Source organism: Vidua chalybeata, chromosome 18 (assembly GCF_026979565.1).
Source record: "Vidua chalybeata isolate OUT-0048 chromosome 18, bVidCha1 merged haplotype, whole genome shotgun sequence".
In the NCBI taxonomy this organism is placed as follows: Eukaryota; Metazoa; Chordata; class Aves; order Passeriformes; family Viduidae; genus Vidua; species Vidua chalybeata.
In genome coordinates this window covers 14194521-14221867 of record NC_071547.1, presented here as the reverse complement: position 1 = coordinate 14221867, position 27347 = coordinate 14194521, and the positions used below count along the sequence as shown (strand labels likewise).

The 27347-nt window shown below is 59.9% G+C and overlaps 2 protein-coding genes across 11 annotated transcripts in view; one reads left to right on the top strand and one right to left on the bottom strand.

Annotated features, from left to right (window-relative positions):
- The first annotated feature begins 1104 nt into the window (after positions 1 to 1104).
- The window catches only part of SMTN (smoothelin), a 29393-nt gene continuing 3150 nt past the window's right edge, over positions 1105 to 27347 (top strand). The window contains exons 1-22 of one of the 10 annotated variants that reach the window (XM_053958993.1): positions 1105 to 1232; positions 6172 to 6332; positions 6575 to 6668; positions 6777 to 6855; positions 6949 to 7232; positions 8594 to 8696; positions 8894 to 9123; positions 9233 to 9296; positions 10479 to 10577; positions 11107 to 11436; positions 12365 to 12468; positions 14503 to 14619; positions 15628 to 15786; positions 15877 to 15952; positions 16209 to 16373; positions 16928 to 16990; positions 17155 to 17218; positions 17549 to 17719; positions 17818 to 17938; positions 18010 to 18161; positions 19476 to 19647; positions 25462 to 25549. In XM_053958993.1, the coding sequence (XP_053814968.1) occupies positions 1182 to 1232; positions 6172 to 6332; positions 6575 to 6668; positions 6777 to 6855; positions 6949 to 7232; positions 8594 to 8696; positions 8894 to 9123; positions 9233 to 9296; positions 10479 to 10577; positions 11107 to 11436; positions 12365 to 12468; positions 14503 to 14619; positions 15628 to 15786; positions 15877 to 15952; positions 16209 to 16373; positions 16928 to 16990; positions 17155 to 17218; positions 17549 to 17719; positions 17818 to 17938; positions 18010 to 18161; positions 19476 to 19620 (2832 nt within the window). In that variant the 5' untranslated portion in view covers positions 1105 to 1181 and the 3' untranslated portion in view covers positions 19621 to 19647; positions 25462 to 25549. Of the gene's footprint in view, positions 1233 to 6171; positions 6333 to 6574; positions 6669 to 6776; positions 6856 to 6948; positions 7233 to 8593; positions 8697 to 8893; positions 9124 to 9232; positions 9297 to 10478; positions 10578 to 11106; positions 11437 to 12364; positions 12469 to 14502; positions 14620 to 15627; positions 15787 to 15876; positions 15953 to 16208; positions 16374 to 16927; positions 16991 to 17154; positions 17219 to 17548; positions 17720 to 17817; positions 17939 to 18009; positions 18162 to 19475; positions 19648 to 21913; positions 23394 to 25461; positions 26595 to 27347 lie in introns of those variants that run through there. The other 9 variants (XM_053958992.1, XR_008433943.1, XM_053958994.1 and 6 more) reach the window with 9 other exon arrangements.
- SELENOM (selenoprotein M) lies at positions 23456 to 26999 on the bottom strand. The gene is made up of 6 exons (XM_053959001.1): positions 26687 to 26999; positions 24896 to 25097; positions 24779 to 24814; positions 24665 to 24699; positions 24171 to 24249; positions 23456 to 24081 (listed from the first exon to the last, which is right to left on the bottom strand). Exons 1-6 carry the CDS (start codon positions 26692 to 26694, stop codon positions 23869 to 23871), a joined length of 573 nt encoding a protein of 190 aa, XP_053814976.1. The 5' UTR covers positions 26695 to 26999; the 3' UTR covers positions 23456 to 23868.

Genomic DNA, 27347 nt, shown 5'->3' with positions numbered 1-27347 from the left:
ATCCCACCCATCTTCCCAGATTGCTGGGAACTCCCAGAAAAGCAGTGAACTTAATCTCCATGAATTTCTCTGGAGAAGCCCCTTGGTCTCTGGGTTGCTGGACAAGGCAGGGAGTAGCATCTCTCCCCCTCACCTAGGAGCTGGAGGCAGACGGCAGCTGCCTACTTTGCAGAGCCCACAGTACCTCAAGTACTTAGACCTCTCCAGGGAAGACTTTTGGCCTTTGCCCAGAAACAAGATTGAGCCCCAACAAGTTTGTCCTCTACAGAGCAGGGCTGCACTTCAACTGCATGTAAGGAGCTTGGGGTCTCCAGGGGAAACCTCTCGACAGCGAGACATCAGGGCTTGGCTGTCCCAGCACTGCCTTCTAGGACCTGGAATAGGATGTAAGGACAAGGACACCACAAGCAGCTTCTGAGTTGGAGCAAGCAATAGGACCATGTAGGGGGCACAACACATCCCCAGGGAGCCCTCACAAGTTTTTGGAGGTGCCCTGAGCATTAGTCCTGCAGCGGTGTTAGGGAGCAGCTCTAACAGCTCCCCAGAGCATGCAGGGGTATCCCACGGTGTGATCCCCCAGGCACAGTGGGGAGGGCCTCTGGGCAGGAGGTGCTGGTGCCTCTCTGCCCCGCATCCTGCCAGCCGAGGGGCACAGCAGCTCCTGCAGATGGGGAGTCCTGGCGGCCCGGCTGGGCTCGGGGACACTCTGCGTGCAGCGATACACCCTGGGGTGCCACCCCAAGGGAGCCAGGCTCGAGTTCCGCTACATCGGCATCGGCATAGGGTCCGGGATGGGAGTGAGTCCAGAGCAGCACGGCACGGCACGGCACGGCTGCCAGTGCACGGTGCCGGGACAGGGCTGGGCACCTAGATATGGGACCCGCAGGTCTGGCGGGGCGGCGCCGGGCCGGGCTGGCGGCAGCGGGGCGAGGCGGGGCGATAGGAAGCGGCGAGGCGGCGGGAAGCGGTGGGGCTGCGGCGCTATTGGGAGCACGAACGGGAGCGGAGCGGAGCCCGGGAAGGGAGGGAGCGGGAAGGGAGGGAGCGGGGCGGGGCGGGGCGGAGCGGGGCGGGGCGGGAGCGCAGTCGAACCCAGCGCAGGGCCGCGCCGTCCCGGCCGTGCTTTGTTGTCTCGGCCGCCACCGAGTCCTGGCCGCAGCAGCGCGGGCCCAACGGGCAGGATGTCTCAGGAGAGCCTCCTCGGGATGGACGAGGGAGCGCTGCGGAAGCTGGTGAGTCCCCCGGCTGCTCCGGGGCTCGGGGTACGGTGCGCGCCCGCGGCGGTTCCGAGGGCGGATCGTGCCTGGAGGTGCCTCGGCTCCTTGAACCCCCCCGGGCCGGGGGCTGCTGTCCCAAGCGCGGGCAGAATGGGACCGGGCAGGCCTCGGGTCTGTTGCTCGGCCAAGGGATTCCAGAGCCATGTCTGGGAGCGGATGTAGCGCCGGAGACCCAGCGCTCATCCCAGGCAGCAGCACCTGGAGGGGCCCGCGCTGGCCTGGGTCGGGCTCTGGACCGGGGTGAGCTCCAGCACGAGCTCTGGTGATTCCGAAGGCTCTGGCCCCGCAGCTCTGGCCGCTTTTAGCCCTTAGCTCGCAACCGCGCCTGGTCGTACTGCCTGTCCCGGCTCCATCTCGGCCGGCGGATCCCGGGGAATCGTTCCTATGCTGGCACAGTTCTCTGCTCCCCGCTCTCCCCTTGCGGGTTCCCGCGCTGCCGGGGCTGGCGCGGTGCCAGGCGGACTTCCCGGGCTCTGCCCAATGGCTTGGCATCCTATCCCCTCCTGCGCGGCGGCTTCTGGAGCACCGGCCGGAGCACTGCCCCAGGAACGAGAGCTACAGTCGTGCGCTGCCGCGGCCGGTGGGCTCTGGAGGACGAGGGCCTCCGTGTCCCGAAGACGGGACTCAGGATACTCGGCCAGGTCTGGTGTCCTGGGAAGGCCCTACAAGTGCCCGGCTTTGGGCAACCCCAGGGACCCCCGGCCCGGGGCTAGGGCTGTGCTGGCTGTCCCGGGGATTGAGCCGGGGTGGCCCGGGCCAGCGATGGGGAATAGTCACAGCAGGAAGCTGAGTCAGCCAGGAAGGCAGGTCTGCTGGAACAGGAAAGAGTCGGGATACCGGCGGGAAGTGAGGGCTGTACAGTGGGTCCCCGGCTGAGCCTTCTGTCCTGCAACCCTCAGGCAGCTCTGAGTGACGATACGCAGACCTGCCTGTGGTTCTAGCTGAGGAGCCCACTTGCTTCTCATGGGGTGATGTCGGGGCCAATGGGCCATCCATCCAGAGGCATTGGGATGGGTGGTCAGGGTGACTTCCCATCTTGCCAGTGCTCCAGCTCTGCCATGTCCCATCAGAGGTCTCTGATCTGAGATGGAGCAGTGGGTTCCTGGTGTCTGGCCAGCCCAGGGAAGTGGATCTCATCCTGCAGCAAGCACTGCTTCTATGGATGTTTTTTCTTTGACGTGCTGAGACTTCGCCTCTCCAGAGCAAAGTGGGTCACTGTGTTTGTGACCCACATTTCTCTGTGCTGTGTGGCACAGGCTGGGGAAAGCCTCATCTGAGCTGAAGTGAGGCAGGGAAGGAATTATTTTTCTTCTGGTTAGGTTTTTGGCTCCACTCAGCTGGAAGAGGGTTAGTCCATATAAGGGAAAACTGCCTCTCCCACTGCTTCCTCCCTTCTCTGCTCTCCCCAGCTCTCCACTCTGCCTTGCTTCTCTACATTTCTCCCAAGTGACACCTAGGCAGCAGCATCTGATGTCCCCAGGGAAACTGGAAGAAGGAGGCTGGGGGACTTGAGGCTGGGGGACCTATAGGAGGTCCCTCACTCCTATGCTGGCTGGGCTGGGAGCTGCCAGGAAGCCTCTGTCCTGCAACTCCTGCCATAGGCATCCATATGATTCCCTCTCCAGCTGCCCACTGGTATCCCAGTCCCAGGGAGGCCAGTTGTGATGAACCAATGGTGCAGCATAAAGGTGACCAAGGGCATAGAGAAGCTGGAGGAGGGAGTTGTGGGGGATAGATGGCCCTTAGGTGAATGTCCAGAAGCAAGAGATTGTTTGAGTGCTCACAGCTGTACTGAGCTCCAGGCTGAGGTCTGCCAGCTTTGGGCTGGGGAATGCTTCCGAATCTCAGCCCCTCCAACTCTTAGTCTGGTTGATTAAGGAGGATTTAAATAGCTTTGGAGACAGAGGCAGGGCAGGCTTGAGCTAGGAAAGTTGCTGCCATGAGATCTCCTTCTTCTTATACCCAGTAGCCTTTGGCAAATCTTCAGTGGCCCTGAGAAGCACTGCATCCCTGCCATGTCCCTGTCATCCAGTGTCCTTCTTGCTTTCCTCTGCCCAGGGGGCAGCCATGCTCCCCATGGCTCTTTCCAAAGGTGACAGTGAAGCTTGGGGCTGTAGGAGGTGCTCAATGTGCCAGGCTCATCCAATGTCCCAAAGCGGTTTCCCTGTGGCCACGCACCAGCCTCCAAATTGCTGTGTGCTGTGGCACTTCATAGAGCCGGATGGATGCCAGGCTAATTGCAGTCCTCCTGGAGGAGCTGCCCTCTGCACCAGGGCTCTGAGCACTGTTGTGTTGGGCACCAGTGGGGAAGCAGCCTATGGGTGCTGTGCCAGTGCCCTTTCACAAAGGCACTCTCTGTGCCGAGGAGGGTGTTTGCTTGGAACCATTAATTTGCTGGCAGCTGGGCAGGGCCCATGGGGCTGATGCCTGAGCCTTCCTGTGCTGGCAGGGTTGGGCCCCTTGGTCCCTTCGCAGCTGTTGTGGTTTCCGTCATGCTTTCCCCTGCTACTGCTCAGTTGCCTCATCCCAGCTCCCTGCTGATGTGGGCTTGGAATAAGGCATTTTCTCCTGCCCTGCCATTTCTCCTGTGGGGGGAAGCCTTCCAGGACCTGGGTGCAGGTCAGGTCCCAGCTGGAAACTCCTGGGTAGGGCAGACCCAGAGCTGGCACGTGGGTGGCACACAGCACCAGGGTCTGCACCAGGGTCTGCAGGGCTGGTATCTCATTGTGTCCTTTCCTGGCACTCACGACTTCTGCAGCTGCTGTGCATACACTCCTTCTCCTCTCTCCCCCCACCTTCCCCACTGCTGGGGCCAAGCCACTCACTGCCAGCAGCTTATTTAGGAAAAGGCCAAGGCCTTGGTCACCCAATATGCAGTTGAGGACTGTTTTCCTGTCCTCAGAGCCTTTGGATGGCTGCAGGGAGAGCTGTCCTTACCGCAAAGCTCTGACTCCAGCCCCTCATTTTAAGCTGAACCAAATTCCACCACTTCCCAGCCCATTGATGCTGCCCTGTTTGCAGAGAGCCAGGCTTCCAGGCTGGCTGCCATTGCTGCTGGACCATGCCTTTGTCCTGGTAGTAGTTGTCCCCACTGTAGTGGCATCCTTGGGATGCCAGCAGCCATCCAGGGCAGATGGGAAATGAGAGGCCCATGAGGATGGAGGGGCTGGTTTTCTGTCCCCCACCCCCCACTGCTCTGGCAGTGCCGTGGCTCCTGCTCTTTCCAGCTGCTTCCCTGGCCTTGTGGTCGCAGAGGTGCCTGCTTTGGATAAAAGCCCAGAGCAGGCTGCAGGTCTCAGCTCTGGCTAGGATGCTGGAAGGGATGGTACTGCCTGCTGGCATAGTAGAGGCTGCTGGAGTGGGAAGGAAAGAGTACCCTGGCTCCAGGCAGCTCTCCCAGATGTTATGTGTGTTTTTAGAGTTGTTTTTAGAGTGTGTTTAGAGTTGTTTTTAGAGTTGCCCTCGGAGATGGTAGTCCTGGCCACTGGTATCTTCCCAGCTGGGGAAGGATAATGCTCCCTGTTGGGCTTTGTGGCTGGCAAGGGTTGGAGGACCACAGTTTTGGCTGCTGCTGGAGTGGCACATGGCATCTCTGTGCCTGCTCTGTGTTTGCTGGTTTCACTAAGATGGGAATACCCTCCCATATCACCAGCCTCCAAGCAGAGAGGGCAAAGAGCGATGGCTTCTCAGGAGAGATAGCTTCTCTGCAGAGAAGTCTGCATACAGTAGTGGTGTGGGGCCCCCAGTGTGGCTCAATTCAGGTCCAGTCAAGAGACTGACCCTGGATCCCTGCTGCAGTGGAACCCAGACAGCCTGGATGGGTGGCCTGTCAGTGGCCCATGGGATAGGAAGGGAAGGGACTGATGCGCTTGTCCTATGGCACAGCCATGGCTTCTCCCAGTGCAATGGGGCTTGATGCTGACAGCAGCTGCTGTTGGTCACTGGGTTTATTTTTAACAAGCTCCATGGGAAATCACCTCCTGGGTTCCTGATGTCAGGGCAGTGTTGATGTCCTACGGCAGGACAGTGTGAGGATAGTGGGGCCCTGCCTGCCCTGGCTGGCCTTTCACTGCAGATCTGGCTGCCTTCCGCCCCTTGAGCATCAGGAGGTGTGTTCATAGCACTCCGGAAAACTCGAGCTGGTAGTGGGGCTGGGCTGTGACCTGGTCTGGAAGAGGGGGAGCAGCTCTGCATGCCCATGCCAGGTGCTGGCCTTGGGTGGGCTGAGGAGCACCTGGAGTGCCTGTGAGATGTTAATGAAGAGCATTTGTGGGGCAGTTGCGGCTGTGCTTCCCACACATAAAGAGTTGGACTTGGATTTAGGACACATCCCACTCATGGATTTGGTACCAAGAGCCACCTGCCATCTGCTAGCAGTGAATGAGGGTGGGGAGGGCTGCAGGGTGGACAAGAGGACTCCTTGGTGGGATGCTGGGGTCCTTTCAACCAGCACCCCCTGGGGAACATGGGATGAGAAGAGAATGGGCTGTCCTGTCCCTTCACTGCTGGAGGGGCTGGCATGGGTAGGAGGACTCATTCCAGAGCTGGTGGTACTGGGAGGGGCAGAGCACCAACCCTTGCGGGCAGCAGGACCACTGGTGGGTGTTCATTTTCCATGCTCATCACTTTGACCTTTACATGCCCAGAGGTCTCAGTGCCACCATGACAGCCCCTCCTCACCATGGCTGATTCCAGCATCCAGGGGGGCCATGCCCACTTCCCGCAGGGCCTGGCAGTGCCAGGCAGCATGCACTGGGCACGTGGGTGCCACACACAGACAGCGCCTTTGTCCAGAGTGTGGGCAGCTCATGGCAGTGTGGCAGAGGGTGGCACCAGGGCTGAGATGCGGGCGCAGTGGTCAGAGCCAGTGCTGAGCCCTGCCCTGTGCACCCAGCTGGAGGCCACACTGGACCTGGCTGAGCGGCGCCGCATCCGCTCAGCTATCCGGGAGCTGCAGCGGCAGGAGTTGGAGCGGGACGAGGAGACATTGGCATCCAAGCGCTTCCGCCCAGAACGCAGCAGCCACCGACAGGACAACAAAGAGAATTGGCCACAGTGAGTCCTTTTGTGAGCTGGGATCATTCCCTGCCTCTGCCCTGGGAGATGGGGACTGTGGTACCTGGCCCCACTATGGCTGGGACAGATTTGAGTGAATGTGAGGGTGGGAGCAGCCTGGCACAGAGCAGCTTGGCACATGCTGGGGCTTGTTGCCTGGATCTGCCACCTGCCCACAAGGGGACTTTGCTCGCAAACACCTGTGACAGCTCCCAGATGGCCACCCCTTTCACCCTGCTCAGGTCCCAGCGCCTGGAAGAGGAGCAGCAGGCAGCCCTGGCTGCCTTGTCTGAGCAGCTCGAAGCTATCACCAGCGTGGAGGAACTGACAAAACTGGTGAGTGACTGTGTGCCGGGGCAGACTGTTTGCTGGGATGGAACTTGTGCTGGGGCTGACTATGGGTTACCCTGTGCTGGGGCTTTCCTGGATCCTTCCCTCTTACAGCTGCGGGCAGCAGGTGAGTATGAGGAGCGCAAGCTGATCCGAGCTGCCATCCGTAAGCTGCGGGCTGAGGAGATTGAAGGTGAGGCACCATTCCCATGTTCTGGGGGGGAAGCCCTGGAAAGTATGAGATGTGGGCAATTACTTCCTGAAAACCATCTTTGCTCCCACCCAGCCGCGACCCTGGCTGGGAATGTGCAGGGCAACCAAAGGGATGGCAGCAATCCCCCCACTGTGCCTGGGGAAATGAAAATTGTCCAGAGGGACAATGCTGAAACACCAGCCCTTACTGGGAGTGAAGAAAGCTGTGGTGAGGGCAGCACCAAGCCTCCAGGCACAGACAAGAGCGGGGAGAGCAGCCAGCAGGACGATGCAGAGCCAGCACTAGATGGGCCACAGGAGAGTGGATACGGGGAGGCTGTGGAGCAGGCCCCTGCCCAGGAGCCCAGAGGCTCTGCGGTGAGTGTGTAGAGCACTGCAGGGGGTGGGACTGTTCAAGATTTCACCCTTTCCTGGGATTCCTGTGCCAGCCTGTCTAGAGCACAGAGCCCTGGGCAAGTTGTGCATACCTACCCGAAGGTGGGGCTGGGGTCTTTGGGGACAGGGAAACATGGCTGGGTTGTGCCAGTGTGGCCTCAGCAGTGGTGAGCTAGGGCTGGGTCTTCAGGCCAGGGTGCCCCTTGGACTTCTCCCAAGGTTGCTACCTGGTGGGGATCTGGGAGCCCCTTGGTGCGGGTGGTGCACCCATCTCTGCTCCAGTTCTTGGGGATGGGGCTCTTTGGATGCTACAACTATTCATCTCTCCTGCAGCAGTTCCCTTGCTTGGGTAGAAACCTCGATTCTCTGTCCCCCTTCTAATGATGGTTGTTCCTGCCAGCCTTTGAGGGGCCACGGCTCATTCTGGAGTGAAGCTGCTGGGAGTTTTCTGGATGGGGGAGGGATAAGCTGGTGGGCAGAACTGGAAGGAATGAGCACAAACTGGGGTTTTCAGTGCAGCAAGGAAGACTGCAGAGACTCTGTGGTGGTAGGAGATCTCTGCATCCAACCCTGTGGGGTTGCCCTTTGAGGGTGAGGGTGGGAAGAGGAGAAGCAATGGGTGTACTCGCAGCCAGGAAAGAAGGTGTGGGTTCTCCTGTCTGCCTCTATCCAGCCCTGCTTCTTCCTCCACCTGCCCTAGGGCTGTAGCAGGAGACTGCCAAAGGGATGTGGCCTTGTGCCACCTTTCAGCACTGTCTGCCTCCTCATCTGGATTTGCTGGCATGCTGTCCCCAAGCCCTGGCTGGGCTGGGACATCACTGAGCAGCTGAGAGGGCTGTTCTGCTTGATCTGGCTGATTTCGATGTGGCCATTTCCATTCTTGGGTTTGGGGCCTGGCTCTCCTGTGCCCCCTCAGGGTATGGGCCCCTCTTCATTTCCCCCTGCCCTAGAGTCATGGTGCTGCTAGAGGAACTGGCACAGCCAGGACTGGCACCTTGTTCCCTACCTGACACCAGGACACCCTAGGCCTGCTCAGAGTTATGTCAGAGATAGATCTGTCACCTGTGTGTGGTCCTATGTCCTATGGGGCAGGTTTGGTGTCCCTCTTCACTAGACACTGTCTCCTTCCCTGCCCACAGGATGCAGCAGGGTATGGGGACACTTGTCCCCCTGAGCCTCTTGTTGTGACTCCTGTGCTTGTCAATTCCCAGCAGCATGCATGGCGTGCTGCAGGCAGGGACGTGGATAGCATGGGAAGAGTCCACAGCCTCTGCATCCCTGGCTGGAGTGGGCCATGGTGGCCCAGTGAGAGACTGGAGCGGGGCTGGTTCTACTCCCCCCAGGCCCGCAAACGAGAGGATGTGGTGGAGCAGGAGCATGTCCCAGCCGGGGTGCAGGAACTGTGCAGCCAGCAGGCAGGAGACCCTCAGAAACCCAGTGCTCAGGGTGAGTCCCCACAAATGTCCGTGGCAAAATGCTGTCTGGGTTGCATGCCTGGGGCCAGAGCTGTGCCTGGCCAGATGCAGGACGATGGAGGGCATACTATCTCACAATGGTGAGCAGGGCAGCCGGGTGCCTGGAGGGGCTGCAGGATGCGTTGCAGGCAGCTGCAGGCTACCTGAGCAGTCTCTTCTCACCCACAGCTGTGGTTTCAGGAACCCTTGTGCTCCTGGAGCTGCAGCCAGCCCCAGAGCCCAATCCAGAGCCTGAAGATGGTGATGAGGACCTGCAGCAGGGTCAGCCCCTGGGGCAGCCCCAGGCAGCCTGGAAAGAAGGGAACCTGGGCAGCCCTGCCAGCGCCCCAGAGCCGAGTGTGGCGCAAAGCCCCAGAGGGGAGCAACTCATCCCGGGCCAGCCCAGTGCTGGCAGCCAGGTACAAAACTGGTGGCAGCTACCGCTGCCCTCCTTGTCCAGGGCTGGCAGTCTGTGGGTGAAGCCAGCTTGATGCACCAGCTGAGTGCTCTGCCCCTCTACTCCCACAGCTTCATGTTGGGGTGCACTGCCAGGTGCTGGTGCCAGGCAGGAGACATGAGAGGCCATCAGTGGGTAAGTCTAGCCCTGAGGGGGGGTGACATGAGAGAGCTGGCCCCCTGCCAGCTGGGCAGTGCCACCCCAAAGCCCCCCCACTCCCCTGTCCTGCAGCATCCCAGGCAGCCCTGGGGACATGACTCCAGCCCACATGTGCTGGGCCAGGAATGTGAGTGCAGGACACAGCCAGGCCAAAGGCCACCCCTAGCTGGGGGCCAATTGCTGCCTAGCCAAGTGGTGGCAATGCCCACCCCACCCAGGGAACTGGGTGCCAGGCAAGCTGTTTACTGGGGCTCCCACTCTGGCCGGGTTACTGCAGGGCCATGAAAGGGAATCGGTGCCAGTAGCAAACCCTGGCCTTTTGCATTCTTTGTCCCAATAAGGCTGGGAGCTGTGCACGGCTGTCTCTGACCACCCCCACCCTGGGCCCAGCACCCTGCAGGGCCTCCCCACAGTCCTGAGGAATTCCAGTGGACAGCAGTTGCCCTCTTCCTACTGATGGGAATACCATCCCCATGGCTGTGCCAAAAGGAAATGGGGAAAAACCAAAAAGCAGCTCTCTGCTTCACGGGTCAGGGGTGCTGCCCTCATAGGTGGAGGTTGCTGTCCCGAGGAGCCCCTGGAGGCTGCTGGCTCCTGGGAAGGAAGAAGCCCTGGGAAGATGCTAGGGGTGGTGGGTTGCAACATGGTACAGCCCTGGAGTAGAGGCAAGTGTGCAGGATCTGACTCCCCCTTTGCCTCACAGGGGGCTCAAACCTGGATTATGAGGAGAAGCTGAGCCCCCTCCCTCCATGGGCACCAATGACTCCAGCCCAAGGGCAGAGCCCTGCCTGCACCCTTGAAGGCTGAGCCACCTGGCCCCTTCAACATCTCTGCAGAGGCGATGGTGTGCCAGGGCCTGGTGAGGACAGGGGTGATCCCAACCTTTCAACGCAGATCCCAGGGACCCCCACTGCGCTGCTGGGCACAGAGCCTACCCTCTGCAGTGTGGTTTTGCATTGCAGGACAGAGCCCATGCCTGGGGTGCAGGGCAGCCAAAAGTGCTGATGGATTTTGGCACTAAACTCTGGGGAGTGTAGAGTGATGGGGAGGGAGACTGCAGGGTGCTGTGCTGGAGTGGGGGGATGCCAGCAGCAGCTGTGCCGTGCTCACTCTCTGCCCCCTTTGTGTCATTCCTTCCCTGGCCTGTCTCTTTCCAAGCATCAGTGCCCACCCAGGAGGTCATGGGGACCCCGGTTCGCCTGAATACTCACCGGTGGGAGCTGGTGCCCTCCTCTCTTTGCCTGGCTGGCCCCAAGGGTAAGATCCTAGTGGTCGTTGCCTCCATTCTCTGCTTCCCGGTGGTGGGATGTCCCCGGTGGAGCCTGGGCAGGTGTGGAGCTCCGCAGTGCCAGGTTGCCGCAGGATGCTGCTGGCTGCCCACCTGCCCTTTTGCTTCCTGCCCAGAATCCGTCCCTCTTATCCATGTGCACAAGCATCCGGCACCAGTGGGGGGAGGGAGCAGAGGCTTTGGGGGGCTGCAGCCACCCTGGGAAATGCTGGCTGTATGATGGGATCTCTGGGGGACAGCAGTACCTCCCATGAGCACGTGAGGGATTCCATGCATGGTCAGGCACTCCGGGGGCATTGTGCGTCGTGTGGGCAACCCAGGGGGGCTGCATGCACGGTGTGGCATCCCGGGGCGGGGTCAGCATGCATCGCAGGGGGCACCCCAGGATGGGGGGGGCAGCGTGTATCGCGGGGCGCTGCATGCGCGGTGCGGGGCCAAGCCCCGGCGGGGACGCGCGCGGGCGGCCGCAGTCCAGTGACCCCGCGCCCGTCCCCGCAGCGCCGCGCCCCGCGGGACCCCCACCTTCCCCCGCCGCCGGCTCGGTGCGGGAGCGCGCGCAGCGGTTCGGGCCGGCGGGGGCGGGCAGCGCGGGGGGGCGGGCCGGGGCCGGGGCCGGGGCCGCCCAATGGCATCGGGGGCCCCGCACGGCCCCGCCGGCGCCCGCTCAAAACGCGCGGGGCAGCGGCGGCGCAGAGCAGCGTCCGGCCCCGCGCCCCGTCGGCTCCCGCCTCGACGCCATGAAGACCTTCTTCACCATCGAGATCAAGGATGGGCGCGTGCAGCCCCTGGCGCCCCGCATCACGGCCGCCCCCGGCAGCCAGCGGGCAGGTGGGCACTGATGGGGTACGGGACGCGCAGGAGAGGTCCGGTGGGCAGGTGGCATCTGTCGTGAGGCTTGACACTGTAGGGGTGATGAGCATGGGTGTTGTACAGGGAGGTGGGACTGGAAAAGGTGTGGATCTCTCAGGAAGGTGGGCACCGCAGGGGAATGGACATCCAGTGGGCTGTAAGTGCTACAGGACTGTGCTCCTAATACAACAATGTGCACAGTTGGGCAGTGGAGCAGGTGGGTGCCAGTAGGCCGTCGGGCACTGACATTTGGGGGGCACAAATGGGTAGGTGGAGGCAGGCAGGCTGAGCCAGGCCAGGTGGGTGCTGATCAGCAGCAGGGACATTTGAGTGCTGCCAGAAGAACAAAGCATGCCTGGTAGTCCTCATCCTTTGGCATGCACTCTCATCCTGCCTGGGGCACCTCCTTTCGGGGAGACCATCTGGCCCTGCAGCCTGTCCCCAGCTCCACTGTCTTACTGTGTTTATGTTTGTGGTCATTCCCCAGTCCCTGCCCTGCCCCATCCTCTCCCTGCTGACCTGCTGGTTCAGGGGAGCCCACGCCATCCTGCTTTGTCCCATCCCACTGCTGCACCGTGTCTGTTGCAGCCTTGCCCCAACCCTGCTTGCCCGCAGGTGTGGCTGCTCCTGTGGCCATCCCTCTCACCAGGGGGTCTTGGCTCCAGCTGAAACACTGCAGAAAGTTCCCTTCCTTGGGGAGGATGATAAGCCAGGGCAGTGAGGGGTCTCAACTGCCCCATCTCTTGCTTGCCCCCAAAGCCCTTTCCCTGTGCCAGAGTTCAGTGCTCAGTGCTCACAGGGCAGGATGTGTAGGGCAGGCAGATAGCCCAGCCAGAGCCACTCCCCAGCTGTGGGGCTGAGCCTGTGGGCTGGGTCAGACCCCACATGCCTCTTGCTCCCCTTGCAGAGGTGACTCTGGATCTGCGGAGCACCCCCATCCGTATCACCACCATCCCCAGCAGCGTCAGCAGCATCTGCAACATCAGCAGTGTCAGCAGCAATGTCACCAAGGTGAGTGCCCGGGGCTCTGTGGGGCTGTATCCCACCTGGCCATTGCCTGGCAGCTCCAAGGGCTTGGGGTGGGGAGCAGGGACCAAGGAATTAGTGTAGGCAGCATGCTCCAGAGGCTCTGTCTTGTTTTGGTTGGTGCTTTTGTTTTGATAGGTTTTTTTTTCATCAAGAGACCCTGGACTTTGTGTGTGATTGCACAGCCCCAAATGAGCCTCCTGCACTCTGGACTGTGCCACCATGTACTCAGACACTTGGGGAGGTGGGCAGAGGGGGACAAGGAATCTTTAGTTGGTCTCCCTTTGTTTTAAATACCGTTAAGGGTGGCAGCAGCTCAGGGAAAAACCCATTGCCAACCACCCCTCTGTTTTCCCTCGTGGGGATGGACCTTGGCCATGTGTCTGGGGAGCCTGCCTTGGAGCGGGGGCTACTCTTCAAAGGTCTCTAAAGCACCCTGGAGCTGTGGGTTGGGGTCTTTCATGTTTCTGCTATGCCATCCTGAGTGGAGAGTGCCTAGGAGGGATTCTTGAGTGCAACTGGAGAAAAAAACCTGGAAAAGCAACCTCTCTGCAGTGTCTTTGTGGGGAGAGCAGGCAGTGGCCATCCTGGGGCTGGGTGCACACAGGAGACAGCCCTTCAAGTGCTTTAATCTGCTCCTGCCCATCTAGGGTAATGCAAGGCGCCCGTGTGCTGCCTTGGCAGGAGCCAGGATGTCAAACGTGGCTATGTTTCACTCATGGCCCTGCGCACGCCTAGCTGCCTCTGCAGGAACAGCGCTGTGGAAGGCCTGTGTCACTGCCAGTAGCTGTGGTACCACCTGTGGCATGGGGCATACTGGTGGCTGTGGTACCACTGGCTTCACCCCATCCTCAGCCCAGCCCTTGCCGGCATGAGGCAAGCAGTGCCCACAGGTGCTGCCCACACCTGCCAGCAGGTCCTGCCTGTGAGCAGCTGGCTGCGGTGGGGTGACTCCCCTGTGCTAAGGTGGTTGGACATGCTTGGCCTGAGCACTTGTCAGCTCCCATTAAAGTATTAGTGGGTCTGTCTGGTGAGATGGGGGACCTGAGACCCGTTGGCTGCTTGGCAGGAGATGCAGCCTCCAGCTATGCTCCCGGTGGGCAATGAGGAGGAGGAGGATGAGGCAATGGTGCTGGCAGCCCTGCCAGGTAGGGTTTGGTTGGAGGACCGGCAGGCTGTAGGGACCTGGGCGCAGTAGCCGTAGTGGCATGTCTTCTCATTGGTGGGGTGCTGCCTGTACCTGTGCAGGGACCTGCTCCCCCTGGGGCAGGCATGAAGCACGGGGGTATGAAGACCTAAAATCCATGCTGTGACCAAGGCCCTTATACCAATGCCAGCCTGGGGTTGGAAATGTTGTGCTGGCCCAGAGTGGGAAAGCACTTGGACAGAAGAACACAGCAGTGGTTGGCTTTTTCATTCACCCAGCACTGCAGTGGTCAGGGCTGGTTCTCACCACTTTGTCCTACAGCCCCCAGGCTGGTATGTGGCCCTAGAAGCCTCCAGGGGCGGGGGGGGCCACTTGCAGGGCTCCCCTTGCTGAACCACCTGGTTCCACAGCCGAATGTGCTGCCAAGTGTGGCGCCTGGCTCAGCACCCCTGCACGGGACCCCCAGCTGCTGGGACCAGAATAGCCCACAGGCAGGGAGCAGGCCAGCCTCCAGCTGGGGGGGGGGTGCCTGGGCCCTATAAAGGGCAGCAGGACAGCTGAGCGGGGCTCGCCACAGCGCCTGCATCGCCACCATGCCAGGGCTCAGCTTGGAGGGGCTGACGCAGGCTGGGGTGGCTGAGCTGGCAGAGCTGCGGCAGGAGCTGGTGGCGTTCCGGGGGGCAGCAGAGGGGCAACTGGAGCGGGCTCTGCAGCGAGTGCAGGCGCTGGCGCAGGCACTGCAGACATTGGAACAGGAGCACCTGGAGTTGCGGACAGAGCTGGGGCGCCTGGGCCGCCGCCTCGATCTGCTGGCGCCAGGGCTGCAGGCGCCCCCCGGGGAGGACATCAGCACCCTCTTTCTGGAAGCACAGGACCCTTGCGCCCACTTTGAGGGCACTGAGGAGCCCAGTGGCCCTGTGGCCCATCCACCCACTTTCTCCAGTATGCGCCAGCAGTCGACCCTGCATCTCTCCCGAAGCAACAGCAGCGTGAGTGTGGGCAGCCCTGCCCCATGACAGGGGGAAGGGAGGCGGTCACCAGCCCCCAGGGCTCTTGGGGAATATCTGTATCCCTGGCACAAGGCATGACTGTGGCAGTGGTGCGCAGGGACATGGCACCATGGGGATCTGCCACTCCTTGGGCTCACTGTGGCGGGGCTGTTTCGTATGCCCCGTGTGCCAGGTGGGAGGCCACAGGCAGTAGTGTTGCCCCCACCACAGCACCAGGCACAGGTGGTGGCATGGGCGCATGTGGCCAGTGTCAATTCCTGCTGTGGCTTTGCCATGGATCAGTTTACCAAGTCACAGGATGCAGGATGGGGCCAGGTGTGTGCATGGCTGCTCTGGCCTCACTCTGTCATCCCTAGTGCCTCTGTGCCCTATTCTGGGCCTGGCCCACTGCCTGCTATGCATTGCTGGGGGGTTGTGCTGAAAGGGACTTGGCATCCTGACTGTGCTCGGGCAGGGGCCGAACTCGCCTAGATCCTGGCAGGGATGTGGAGGAAGGCTCTTGATCTCCTATACAAGCTCTTCTCTACGCTAAGTCCCTTAATTCCATGGAAATCCCTGTGCTGCTAATGGTGTGCACTGGCCTTGTGAGCACCTTGCCCACTGCTGGGTAACAGCCATTGCCCAGCCCAGAGCCCTGGGCAACTCCTGCCTGCTGGGGGACCCAGCCACCTCCTACCAGAGAGCAGAGAGGATTTGGAGGTATTAATGGGAGCCAGACTGGAAGGAAGAGAGGGACTGCTGGACCTTCCTGGGGCATGGGGTGCTGCAGATTGTCATGTTTCCCTGCATGCCTTGGGCGCTGCAGATGCTTGCGGCATCCCACCAGCTGAGAGCACTTAGGCCCCATGTGGCACCATCCTCTCCAGGGTTCTCACTGCCTGTAGCACTGGGCAGGTGTCAAGGTGATGTCAGGGCCCGGACTCTGAGAAGAGGTGGGGACGTGGCCAAGCTGGCAGAGGACTCAGCTGCACGGTGGTGTCCTTGCAGATGGAGCCAGAGGTGGTGGAGCAGCAGAAGTCACCAAGGCGAGAACCACAGCTGCCCAACGGCATGGAGAAGGCGCAAGTGAAGGAGGTGGAGAGAAGGAGCAAGCTGAATGTCGAGGAGCTGAGCAAGATTGAGGATGAGGATGTTCTGGATAAGATGGTACTTCTTTCTCTGGTTCGGGCTCCTGCAGAAGGTAAAGGGACCTCAAGCTGATGGCAGAAGACTAATGATGACTTCCACCTCCTGCAGCTGGATCGGACAACAGACTTTGAGGAGCGACGGCTGATTCGAAATGCCATGCGGGAGTTGCGCCAGCGCAAGCGAGGTACTCGGGGATGGTGATCTCTGCTGGGGTCAGAGTGGTGGTGGTGGCAATATAGGGTGTTGAAGTGTGGCTGTCCAGCTGTGGAGAAGCAGTAGGAGGGTGTGTGCTGGTTCCTCTATTGCCCCCCTGGCTTTGTGAGGCCAAGGACATCATCCTTCCCACAAACCAGTTGTGGGCCAGCAGCAGCTGCAGGACCCCTGCTGTGGCAGGAACCATGCCCACCACCCCACTTCCCTGCTGATACTTGTGTTTGCAGAACAGCGGGAGAAGGAGCGGGACCAGCGGCTGCAGGAGGCTAGAAGCCAATCTGTGACAGGAAGGGCTGGCCGTTCCACAGAGACCACCACCACGCAGAGCACTCAGTCAGCCGATGGCTCAGCATGCAGCACCGTCACCAAGACTGAGCGTCTTGTCCAGTCTAGTATGGGCTGGGCTGGGTGGGAGGGGTGTGCCAGCCCTTTGGGGACCTTGCAGAATCCTTCCCAGTGCTCCTCCACCATAGCTCCTTTGCTATTCACTGCCTGTCCTGAGTCTGGCTAGACTGTCCTGGGAGCAGGACAGTTTTTCAGAGCTGAGTCTCTGGCTTGCCCAGAGCCTGGCTGGGGATAATTAAGGGTTCTGCTCTGGTGACTTCCCTCTGAATCCCCAGCCCTGTCAGGATGGCAGGGCCTCATCTGCACCTTTGCCCTGTGTCTTGCCTCCTATATCCCTGCTCTCCCAGTCCCTGGATGGCTCAAGTTGAGTGGCTGCAGGGGCTGAGGGATGCCCCAGCTCCCTGCTGTTTTGCACTTGCTTCTTTGTTCTCTGCCTGGGGGCACATGCCTTCTGTCCTCCCTCTGCCTGCCATGCCCATGGCTCTACCACGTGGGACTTCTCCCTGTTGCACTGCATGGGTGTGAATGTGCTTGGCAGCAGTAGACATCTGTGTGTGCTGCTCCTCCCAGCCCAGTGGTTCCTGTTGCTTTGTCCCTGCAGGTGATGGCACCAAGACCTCTCGTACTACAACCATGGAGTCAAGTTATGTGAAGAGATCAGACAGTAAGAGTTTTTCCTGCCCTTTCCCCATAGCATCCTCAGGGTGTAACCCTGGGGCATCGCTGCTGCTGAACCATCACTGCCCTAGTACAGGCAGAGTTCTGCCTTCCTGGCACAGCTGCCCTCAGCTCCTGCCCAGGGCCTCTTTCCTTCCTTTCTCTCTGCAGATGGCAACAGCACTTTCGTTCAAACTAAATCATCCTACAGCTCCTCATCCAAAAAGACAGGCAGGTGAGCAGATGTGCCTGTGGGGACAGCCCCACATGGTCCCTGTCACTCATCTGCTTGCACAAACCCTCCACCCAGCTTGCAGTGTCCGTATGCAAATGTGACCCCAAAGCCTCCTGCTCCTTGAGATACATCCACTGTGTTCAGAGGTTCTCATGGGTCCTTCCTTGGCCACAGAGATACGTCTGCCAGCTGAGGACCTTAAGCCACCTCTCTTCTATCCCAGGGACATGGAGGTCTCCAGAGTTCCAGAGCTGGCTATGGGCTGAGACCACTGCTTGCCCCCCTCTGGGCTGCCCACAGTCTCTTTAGCATTGCCTGTCTCTCTCCCAGCATTTTTGACCGTGAAGATGAGAGTGCTTCTCGGCAGAGCAGCCTGGCTGCACTGGAGCGGCGTCAGGTGGAGAAGAAGAAGGAACTGATGAAGGCTCAGAGTCTGCCCAAGACGTCGGCCTCACAGGCACGCAAAGCCATGATGGAGAAGCTGCAGAAGGAGGGTGGGAGGTGAGGCTGGGCCTAGGGCAGGCTGGCCAGGGCAGTAATTGCTGCACAAATAACAACACCCTGGAGCTATGGATAACACCCCGTGTCTCCTGCCACAGTTCAAACCCTGCAGCATCACAGACTGCTGTGCAGCGCTCCTCCAGCTTTGGCGTGCCTAACGCCAACAGTATCAAGCAGATGTTGCTGGACTGGTGCAGAGCCAAGACCCGGGGCTATGAGGTGGGTGCCACCTCCTCTTCTTGTCCCAAGGCCAGTCACTCTGTCCCTTGGTAACTTTGTTGCTCTCTCAGCACGTGGACATCCAGAACTTCTCATCCAGCTGGAGTGATGGCATGGCCTTCTGTGCCTTGGTCCACAATTTCTTCCCTGATGCATTTGACTACAGTAAGCTGACGCCCCAGAACCGCCGCCAAAACTTTGAGGTGGCCTTCTCTTCTGCAGAGTACGTACCTCTCTTGCCATCATATGGACTTGGGATGGCTTGGAGCAGCTTGGGGTGGCTCTCCTGCTCGCTGCTGGGGTGAGGGGGGACACATGGAGGTGATAGTACTGGAGGTGGGTGCCTGTAGGTGTCATTCCCCCCATGCAATGCAACAAGGTTAGGTGCTGCAGGGGCAAACAGCAGCTGTATGGGCAGAGTCACAAGAGGCCAATGCAACCCAGTCTGGTGTGGCAAGGGTGGGTATGGGGGTCTGGGTTCCTGGATGTGGGGCAAAGCACCCAAAGGCAGAGCAGCAGCCCTATGAGCCCACCTGGCTTCAGGCAGTACTTTCCATCCTGGGGAACCAGGTGTGGGACTGCAGCCTGTGGGGGGAGAGGGTTTGCCTATGCCAGGTTCCTCCTTTCACAGTTGTAGGGGCTCAAACACCATTGCACCTTCTCCAGTCTCTTCCCTTCCACTTTTGCTTCTGGTTTTCCTGGGTGCTGAGAGATGGGAGTGCGCCTAGCTGGAGGGCTGGCAGCTAGCCCCTCTCTCCTTCTGTCTTTCTCCCATCCACCCACTCCTCTCTTCCAGCACCCTGCCCAGGGGCAGGGCTGGGGGTGGGGGTCCCATCCTGCTGATGTCCAAGGTGGCAGGATGAGATGGGGACTCCCACAAGCTCCCAGGGTGCCGTGGTGTTGTTTGGTGGAGCGAGAAAGGGGCTGTGGGCCTGGCTCTTGGCGCTCCTGTTAATGGATTTTTTGCCTTAATTGGGAAACTGGTGCGTGGATTTGAGAGAGCCATCGATCTCTCCAGCCTGGAAGCCAGGTGGCCTCTCGTCCTTCCTCCTCCTCCAGCTCTTGTGAGCGTCCTTTCCCGAGCTTCCTGCACCAGGGCTGTGTCGCGCGGTTCCAAGTGGAGCTGGGCAGGAGGGCTGGGCTTGCCCCCCGCCCCAGTGGTTCTATATCGGAGCTGTATAGAGCGCCGCTCCACTCTGGAACCCGCTCCCCAAGCACCTGGCGCACCAGAACACCTCACTCGTCCTCCTACTCCTCCTCCTCTTTCGTCTGTCTTTCCCTCTGGACTTCACGCCTCTCCACGCCACTCACGTGCCCCTCTCCCCCTTGCTTGTGCCCCCCAATATCACTGAATGGCCTTGGCATGGGGTGCCTGGAGCCCTCCTGCCCCTGCATATGTGCATCCTCAGAGCATGCCAGAGCGGAGCAGCTGCCAGTGGGATGGGAACTGCACTGATCTGTGTCTCTTGTTTTCTCTTCCTCCCCTCCCTGATTGGGCTGTGGTCACTGGCTTGCCCCTCTCTCTCCCTGCACCCAGGAAGCACGCGGACTGTCCACAGTTGCTGGACGTGGAGGACATGGTCCGGATGCGCGAGCCAGATTGGAAGTGTGTGTACACATACATTCAGGAATTCTATCGCTGCCTGGTCCAGAAGGGGCTGGTAAAAACCAAAAAGTCGTAGTCCATTGTCAGCCCCCCAGGACCGATGGTGAGAACCTTCCCCTCCAAGTGCCCATGTGCTCACCACCACCATGGCTCGGCAGGGAACTGACTGCCTCAGCTGTGGACGAGACTGGGGGATGCTGATGGGTGAGGGGCGAGCCCTGGCAGTGCCAGACAGGGCCCAGCAGGAGACGGGCGCAGACAGCTGGCCAGGCTCCGGTCTTCTGGAATAGCACCTATGGGGGTTTGGGCAGGGGGGACTGTGTCACCCTGGAGTGCTGTTTGCTCTCCAGCTGTGGGGAGGGCAGTAGTTAGAACAGAGCCCTGCCCCCATGGCTGAGCCTGGACCAGGGGTCAGTTGCTAGGGATGCCACTCAAGGTGTTCTGAATGGTGCTGCCTGAGTGTGGGTGGCCCCCCAGGATGCTGAAGCATCACTGCTTCCACTTGCTGCCTCATTCCCCTGCCCCAGGGTGCATGCCCAGCTCCAAGATGCTGCCTGCTCATATATGGGCAAAAGCAGGAGCCTGGAAAGTGTGACTCAAGGCTCAGGTCCTGCCTCGTCCTGCAGTGTTTGTGCCTGTCTCAGGGCATCCTGGCTGGTGCTAGAGCTGTGGCTCCCCTGGCTCTGCACAATGCTGACACACCAGGGCCCAAACAATGGCTTTATAAGGGCAGAGTCACTCTGTGCACTGCCGTTGCTCTGCCACTAGCCCCCAAGCCAGGCTGGCAGTGGCAAGGGCTTTCCCAAGGCCCCAAGCATCATCCCCCACCATCCCTACAGTGGCCAAATCATGAGGTGGGGCTGGTGCCAGCCAAGCTGTGGGTTTGGAGCCCACTGAGCAGGCAGCAGAGACCTAATGCAATGGTTGGAGCCATGGGACCCAGAGTGGGGGCCTCTCCTGGGCCCTGGTGCTCCCCAGGGGCTGGTACTGGCTGGGGTCGTTCCTTGGGGTGGGGCTGTTCTAGGGGGTCAACATGTGCACTGGGGCTATTGCAGGAGGGGAGAGGGGAGGTACGGGGCTTGGGGGTTGAGGGTGTTGTTGTGGTGGGTGGCAAGCGTAGGGTTCAGACCCTCCTTGTGTACCCTGTCTTTGGGGGCAGAGCCCTGCCTTGGGAGATCTTCCTTGTGCACCCAGATCCTTTGGGCAGAACCTTGAGCAGCCCAGGCCAAAGCAGCTGAACTGGCCACGGCAGCAGCAGGTGCTGCCAGTTTGTGTCAGCACTGCCCCCAGTGCCAGTGCAGCCCTTGATCCAGCAGCAGCAGCAGCCTGAAGAGGGAACAATGCCTGGTAGAGGTGCAGGACCTGGGCAGGGCCAGGAGAGTTGGCAGCAGTGGTAGGGTTGCTTCTGGCCCCCCCTCCCCTTCTCTCACATTAGAAAGGAGAGGACAAGAGGTGGCCAGATCCCCTCCATGCCCTTCCAGGTTGCCATCGTGACTCCTAATCATGTTGTCAGTCCCTTCAAGCACCCAGGGAGCCCCAGCTTGGGGAGAGACATGGCCCAGGGAACTGGATGGATGGCAAGGCAGAGTGGGCCACCCCACCAAAAGGGCAGCAGCAGAGCCCCAAGGCTACTATGGGGATGGGGATACAACCACAGCTAAGCTGCCAGGGTGCCACAAGACTGGTAGCTCCTGGAGCTGGGTCCTGCATGGACCCCTGCACTGTGGTGGGGCAAAGAGAGGAGGAGATAGGCCAGGCTGAGTGAGCTGAGGCAGGGCAGTGCCCACTCCAGCAGTAGGGTGTGCTGGGCCTGGTGCAGGTAGCCCCTGGACTGCAGTCCAGGGCAAGGGAGGGAGCCAGGTTGGCAGGGCTTGGGGGAAGGCAAAAGAGCAGGGCTGGAGTTTGAGGCAGGAGTAAGGGCAGCACATAACCAAGACCCACCCCCTGCTTTCCCTGAACCACTTGGTAGGGTTTGAGGCAGGGGCACAGCAGACACCTGCAGCCAGGCTGGGCTCTCCCTAGAGGCCATCAGCATCAGCTGGAGGAGGGTGGGCACAGCTTTAGCAGGGGATGATTGCCAGCACCAAGAAGTAGGATGGAGAGCATCTCAGGAGTCAGGGGTGCAGACAGCTGGGCAACCCCTGCCCTGGGGCAGGCACCTCTCAGGGCAGACAGCACATACTCTTCCCCATGTCAGGAGCAGAAGGGCTGTGGGTACCAGGGTGGGGTGGGGGATGTGTAAAGGAGCTCAGCAGGTCTGAGGGCAGCAGTGCCCACACCAGCAGGCCCTGGGCAGTGTGGGGTGCGCATCCCAGCCCCCACATGGGGGCAGCCTGCTTGAGGCCATGCTGAAGGCTTCATCTCTGCAGGACGCTGGTGGACTGCGTGCCGCTGGTGGAGGTTGAAGACATGATGATCATGGGGAAGAAGCCTGACGCCAAGTGCGTCTTCACCTACGTGCAGTCCCTCTATAACCACCTGCGTCGCCACGAGTTGCGCATGCGGCAGAAAGAGTGCTAGAGCGTGCCCTTCCCACCCCCACTGCTGCCCTCACCCCAGAACTGCCTGTGGGCAAGGGAACTGCTTGCCTGGGAGGGTCTGGGGGGCCATGGGTCTGGCACTGGGGACAGGAGAACTCTTCCACCAGGCCACTCCCACACCTCTGCCTTGGCAGAACTGCTTCTGCCTCGGCCAGCTGTGGGCAGAGCCAGGTGGGCGCTGCTGGAGATGCTCCCACCTTGGCTTGCCCCCCACCTTGCTCCAGCCTTTTAAGTTATTTGTTCTCCAGGAATTATTTGCCCTGCAGGGTACCATCCCTGTGTCCCTGAGGTGTCATGGGCACAGCTGTGCCCTCAGACTTGGGCCACCTCATGGGTCTGGATCATGCTGCATCCTGCAGGCAGCACCTGTCAGTGGTTCCCTTCGCCCTCTGCAAGGAAGCCTCTGCCCACTGCAGGCCCTGCTTGGTGTCACCTCCCTGGGGACAGCTCCACAACCGTCCCAACTCCCTGCTTCCCCCCTCCACATGCACCTGAGGCACTTCCACATTAGGGGCACCTGTGGCTGGGGAGGAGGTAGCAGCAAGGGGTCCCAGGGGAGTGCAAGATGAATGGAGAAGCTGGGACAACTGCCCCCACTCTCCTCTCCAGTTCAGGCCACCCATGTGCTCAGCGCTGCCCGCCCCTCTGTCACATCTCTACACCTGTGCTGATATCTGTACCAACACCAGCCAGATAATAAAGGTTTATCTAGGGCAATGCCTCTGGCTCAGGTCCTTCTGCCAGTGGCATATCACACACCCCAGTGCTTGGGGAACGCTGGCAGTGCAGCTGCTGCAGGCCCCTCTACCTGCAACACAACTGCTTACCCAGCCTGGAGGGAACTGGGGCGTGTACTGCTCCTCACCTCATTGATGATGTCCATATCTGAGCCACCCTGACCAGGGTTCACTGCCTCCTGTTGGCCCAGGCCTGGCATAGGGAAAAGATCCCACATGGCCAGCAAGGCTGTACTCAAGTGCAGCTGTGCCTTAGTCAAGTGCAGCTGTGCCTCACTGCCTTCCGTAGCTGAGGGTCAGATGTCCCCACTGGGCCAATGCAGCCATGGGGCTTTGGTTCAACACTGCAGAACTCACTCATGGTCTCATGCCCATCCTCCTGCACCGTGTGAGAACAGCTCATCCCATGCTACAGTGCCCACCACCCTCACCCCTCTATCATGCTGGGGAGGGGTGGCACAGGAACAGCAGTTGTTCTGTAGGTTGTTCTGTATGTCGCTCACCAGCAGTGACTATGACTGTGCCATCCTCTCCTGCCTCTGTGAGAAGCTCTGGGGCACTCAGTTGTGCTTAGAACAGAGCAGTTTGGGATGCACACCACCAAGCTCCCTCTGAAAAGATGACACAGTGCAGATGACTGCAAAATAAAAGCTTTACTAGGAGCTGGATATGACATAAACCCTGCTGGGGGGTAAAGCCCCGTTCTTGGGGCAGCTCTCCCACCTCTGGGACTCAGCACATCCACCCTTAGCACCTGGCGCTTTCTGCTGAGGGTTTCATCCTGTCCCATGCAGGCAGGATACTACTGCCCAGTGCTGGGAGCAGCGAAACGTCTGGGCACAGCAAGAGACTGCAAAGAATGCTGCTCCTTCTGACTGGCCAAGGATAATGGGCTCGAAGGACAGGAGGGCATCAACCAGCACACAAGCAAGAGCAGGGGTGGAAAACCTTTGCCGCCCTGTGACATCATGTCCAGCTGCCATAATGCCCTCATTCCCCACACTGTGGACTGGCTGCAGCACCCTGTCCTAAGGGTGACACTCCTTGCTAGAGGTCTGGGTGTTCTTCCTTGTCACATTTGGATGGGGTCTTGCCATCAGCAGTGGGTACATGGCAGGGCAGCAGTATTGGCAGAGACTTGGCAGGGGCAAACTGGAACTCCTCTGGCACAGGGGTATCAGGTGTCTCCTTGCGATAGAAGCCCAACTCCTGCACCAGCTGGTTGATCTCCTCCCGCGTCATGTCGCTCAGGGGAATTCTCTGCACCCAGACAGGGGCTGTAGCCTGGCACCTGTGGGGCACTGACCACCCCAGGCCCTGTGGCAGCAGGTGCCACGCTGCCCACTCACCTCTAGCTCTTCATACCGGAGGCTGAGGAGCACAAGCTCAGGGTCAGCACCAGGCAGGTGTTTCATCTCCAGGTTATGGCTGGGCAATGTGTCAAGGAGTGGGCAGCACTGATCAGGCCCATTTAACCCTTATCTCATTCCATCCTTCATCATATTGTCTTCTGTCCTCCATCACATACCATTCCTGTCTATCCTGTACCATCCTCCATCCTGGCTCATTTTCTCTCATATCCCACTGCATTCCATCCTATCTGTTCTGTCCCCCACCCCATCCTGTTTCCCATGTAATACCATCCTATCCTTCATCACATTCCCCAACTACCCATTCTCCACTCCTCACCAAACCCTGTCCTTCATTCCTCACAAAGCCCCATCCTCCCTCAGCCCATCCCCTCCCGTACTTCATTCCCTTACATCCTGTCCCGCACCGATCCCATCCCATCCGCCACCCATCCCATCGGGACCCCAGCGCTGCAGTCGCTGCCGGCAGGTACTACAACGGGATGTCCTGGGTGACGAACGCCTTCACCTGCGGAGAGTGGCCGGTCGAGCCCGGCTCAGCGTTGGGAAGCCCCGACTCCCAGCCCCGCCCCTGCCCCAGTACGTACCTCCCTGAGGCGGTTCAGCCGTCACCCGCCGCATGTCTGCGGGAGAGGACACCCCGTCAGGCACCTGCGGGCACCGGTTCACCCCCGGCGTATCCCGCGGTGCCCACCCGCGCTCACCTCCACCTTGCCGCGGGCCAGGTCCCGAAGCACGGTCTCGCGAAACCGGGGGTGCTCCGAGCCGCCGCTCACCGCCAGGGCCGTCAGCAGGAGCCACGGCCCCGGCCCCGGCACCACCGCCCGCATGGCTCCCGCCGCTGCCACGTCCAGCGCGGCACCGCGCATGCGCGGCGACTCGCGAGCAAAATACTTGCGCGCACGACTGCAAACACAGACACGCGTGCGCTCACGTGCGCGCACATGCGCACATGCGTACATGCGTGCGCACAGTGTGAGGGTGGCGTCAGACCCGCGGGCGCTGACCGTGCACAGACTGACAGCAGCACCGACAGCACCACACACACAGCAACCCACAGAGAGAAACAGCACCGACAGCACCACGCACACTGCAATGTGATAAGTTAGAAAGGACTCTTTGTTCATCAACACAGAAAGGAGAAGCCTTGTGTAGATAACAGAAAACCGCAAGACAGAAACTAGCTAGTATGTTGATTACTTAAGCTGATTGTGTAACTAGAACTTAGGCGCATATAACATACAACCTAATATGGAAAAGATCATTACAGGGCCGTGGACTTTCACCGAGGAAGAAGAGAGGAGCCTTCCCCAAACGACCACCAGAGAGTAGAAGAAGACCCCCTAGCAACAGAAGGCGCAAGCGCAGAGTACACCCAGAGATACCGCGGACACAGAAGAAAAAGAGTATAAAAAGACTGTGGGAAGGGGGAAACGGTGTGAGCCGTAGGCGGAGCGCTGACTCCCCGGCTGCACCCAGCGCTGTTTGCTTGCCATTGCTTGCTGTAACCAATAAATTTCTGATTAACTCTCGAAAGGCTGCATAAATTATTCGCCTCAATTTATAACAATCTGGTGCCGTGACTCGGATAAGGGCTATCCGCTGGAAGCTCCTCCTGGGGAGGCACCCTCGCTGCCTTGGCAGCGAGCCCCGCTCAGGAGTCTTCCCTCTGGGACCCTTACCGACGAACCCAAATCCGGTGGCAAGCAAAGAATAGCCGGCAACCCCTTAATCTTTGTGCACGAAGTCCCGGGCGAAGACACAGGATTGTGTAAGTACCTTTCAGTGGTCCTTCGGGGCTACTGAGGTTGCCCCGTTTAAAGGAAACCGGGGGCCGCTCGGTCGGGGTTGGGATCCCGGAGTGTGATGAGTGAGATGTCTCTGTGAGACGACGTGAGTGTGGACCTCATAGTAGTGCGTTTCCCACGCCCGGCGACGGGCTGGGCCACGAATTGAGGGAAGCGTGGAGGTGTGTGTAAGAAGGCACTCTGGAAGATGGGAGAGAGGAAAAGCAAGCCCCTCTGGTCCCATGGGTGGGGGAACCCCTGTAAAGCTTCCCCAAATTCCTCCAGATAGCCCATTAGGACTAATGATTAAAAATTGGGATGCCTTCCCCTCCAGGAAAGGAAAGGACAAGGTGAAAATGGTGCACTACTGCATAGAGGTTTGGGGAGGGAAACAAATAAGAGGGGACCATTTGTACTGGCCAGTGTTTGGCTCATTTGAGGATTGGATATGTCAGGCTTTAAATATTTATGTGAATTCTAAAGAGCCCTTGAACTTAGAGGAGAGCGAGTATGCCTCCCTCTGGATAGTGGGGGAAACTCGCACTAAGTTGTTTGCACTTAGTACTAGGGAGAAGAAGAAAAGATTGAAAGAGGATACAGACCTACCCGATTCCACCCCTCCACCCTACATACCTCCTCCCCCTCCACCACTTCCCCCCCCCCCCCCCCCGCCCCGTTCTCCTCCCCGGAACCTTTACTCACCCCTACCTCCACATTCACCACAACATCCTGAACCCTCTGCCCCGATCCAAGATGACTCGGGGGGGGATGAGTTGAATGCTGAGCTCCAGGGGAATAACCAGCGGGTAACTAGAAGCCAGACTAAGAAAAGGCGGGAGGACCTCCCCAGCTGATAGCGCGGCTCGGCGAGGGAGAAATCGTGATTTCAGTGTGTTGTGTGTTGTGTCCCGATTGTGGTGTGGTGTGTCCCAGTTTCGGTGTGGTGTGTTTGTTACATCCAGACGTGTGTGCTTGTGTGTGTGTGTGTGTGTGTGTGAAGCGCGGTGCGGCGTTACTAAGATACAGAGACGCGGCGCGGCGGTGCTGGGGAGCGCATGCGCGGGGCAGCTCTCAGCCCACACTGCGTGATAGAGCGGGTGGTGCGCATGCGCGGCATGGGCTGTCCCTGGCGAGCGGGGGCAGCGTGGCGCGGGGCTTAAGTCGGGGCTTGCAAAGGTGCTTTAGGCGCAGCCCAGCTGATAGCGCAGCGGGCGTGTGGGCACAAGCCGCGGTTTGAGGAGCTGCTTTGAACGCCGCTCTCTGATAGCGCAGCTAGTGGGAGCGTGGTACAAGGTGGGAGTTACAAGCACCGCTTACAAGCATCGCTAGTTGGTAAAAAGCTTGCAAAAGTAGCCAGCGAGCCCGGCTG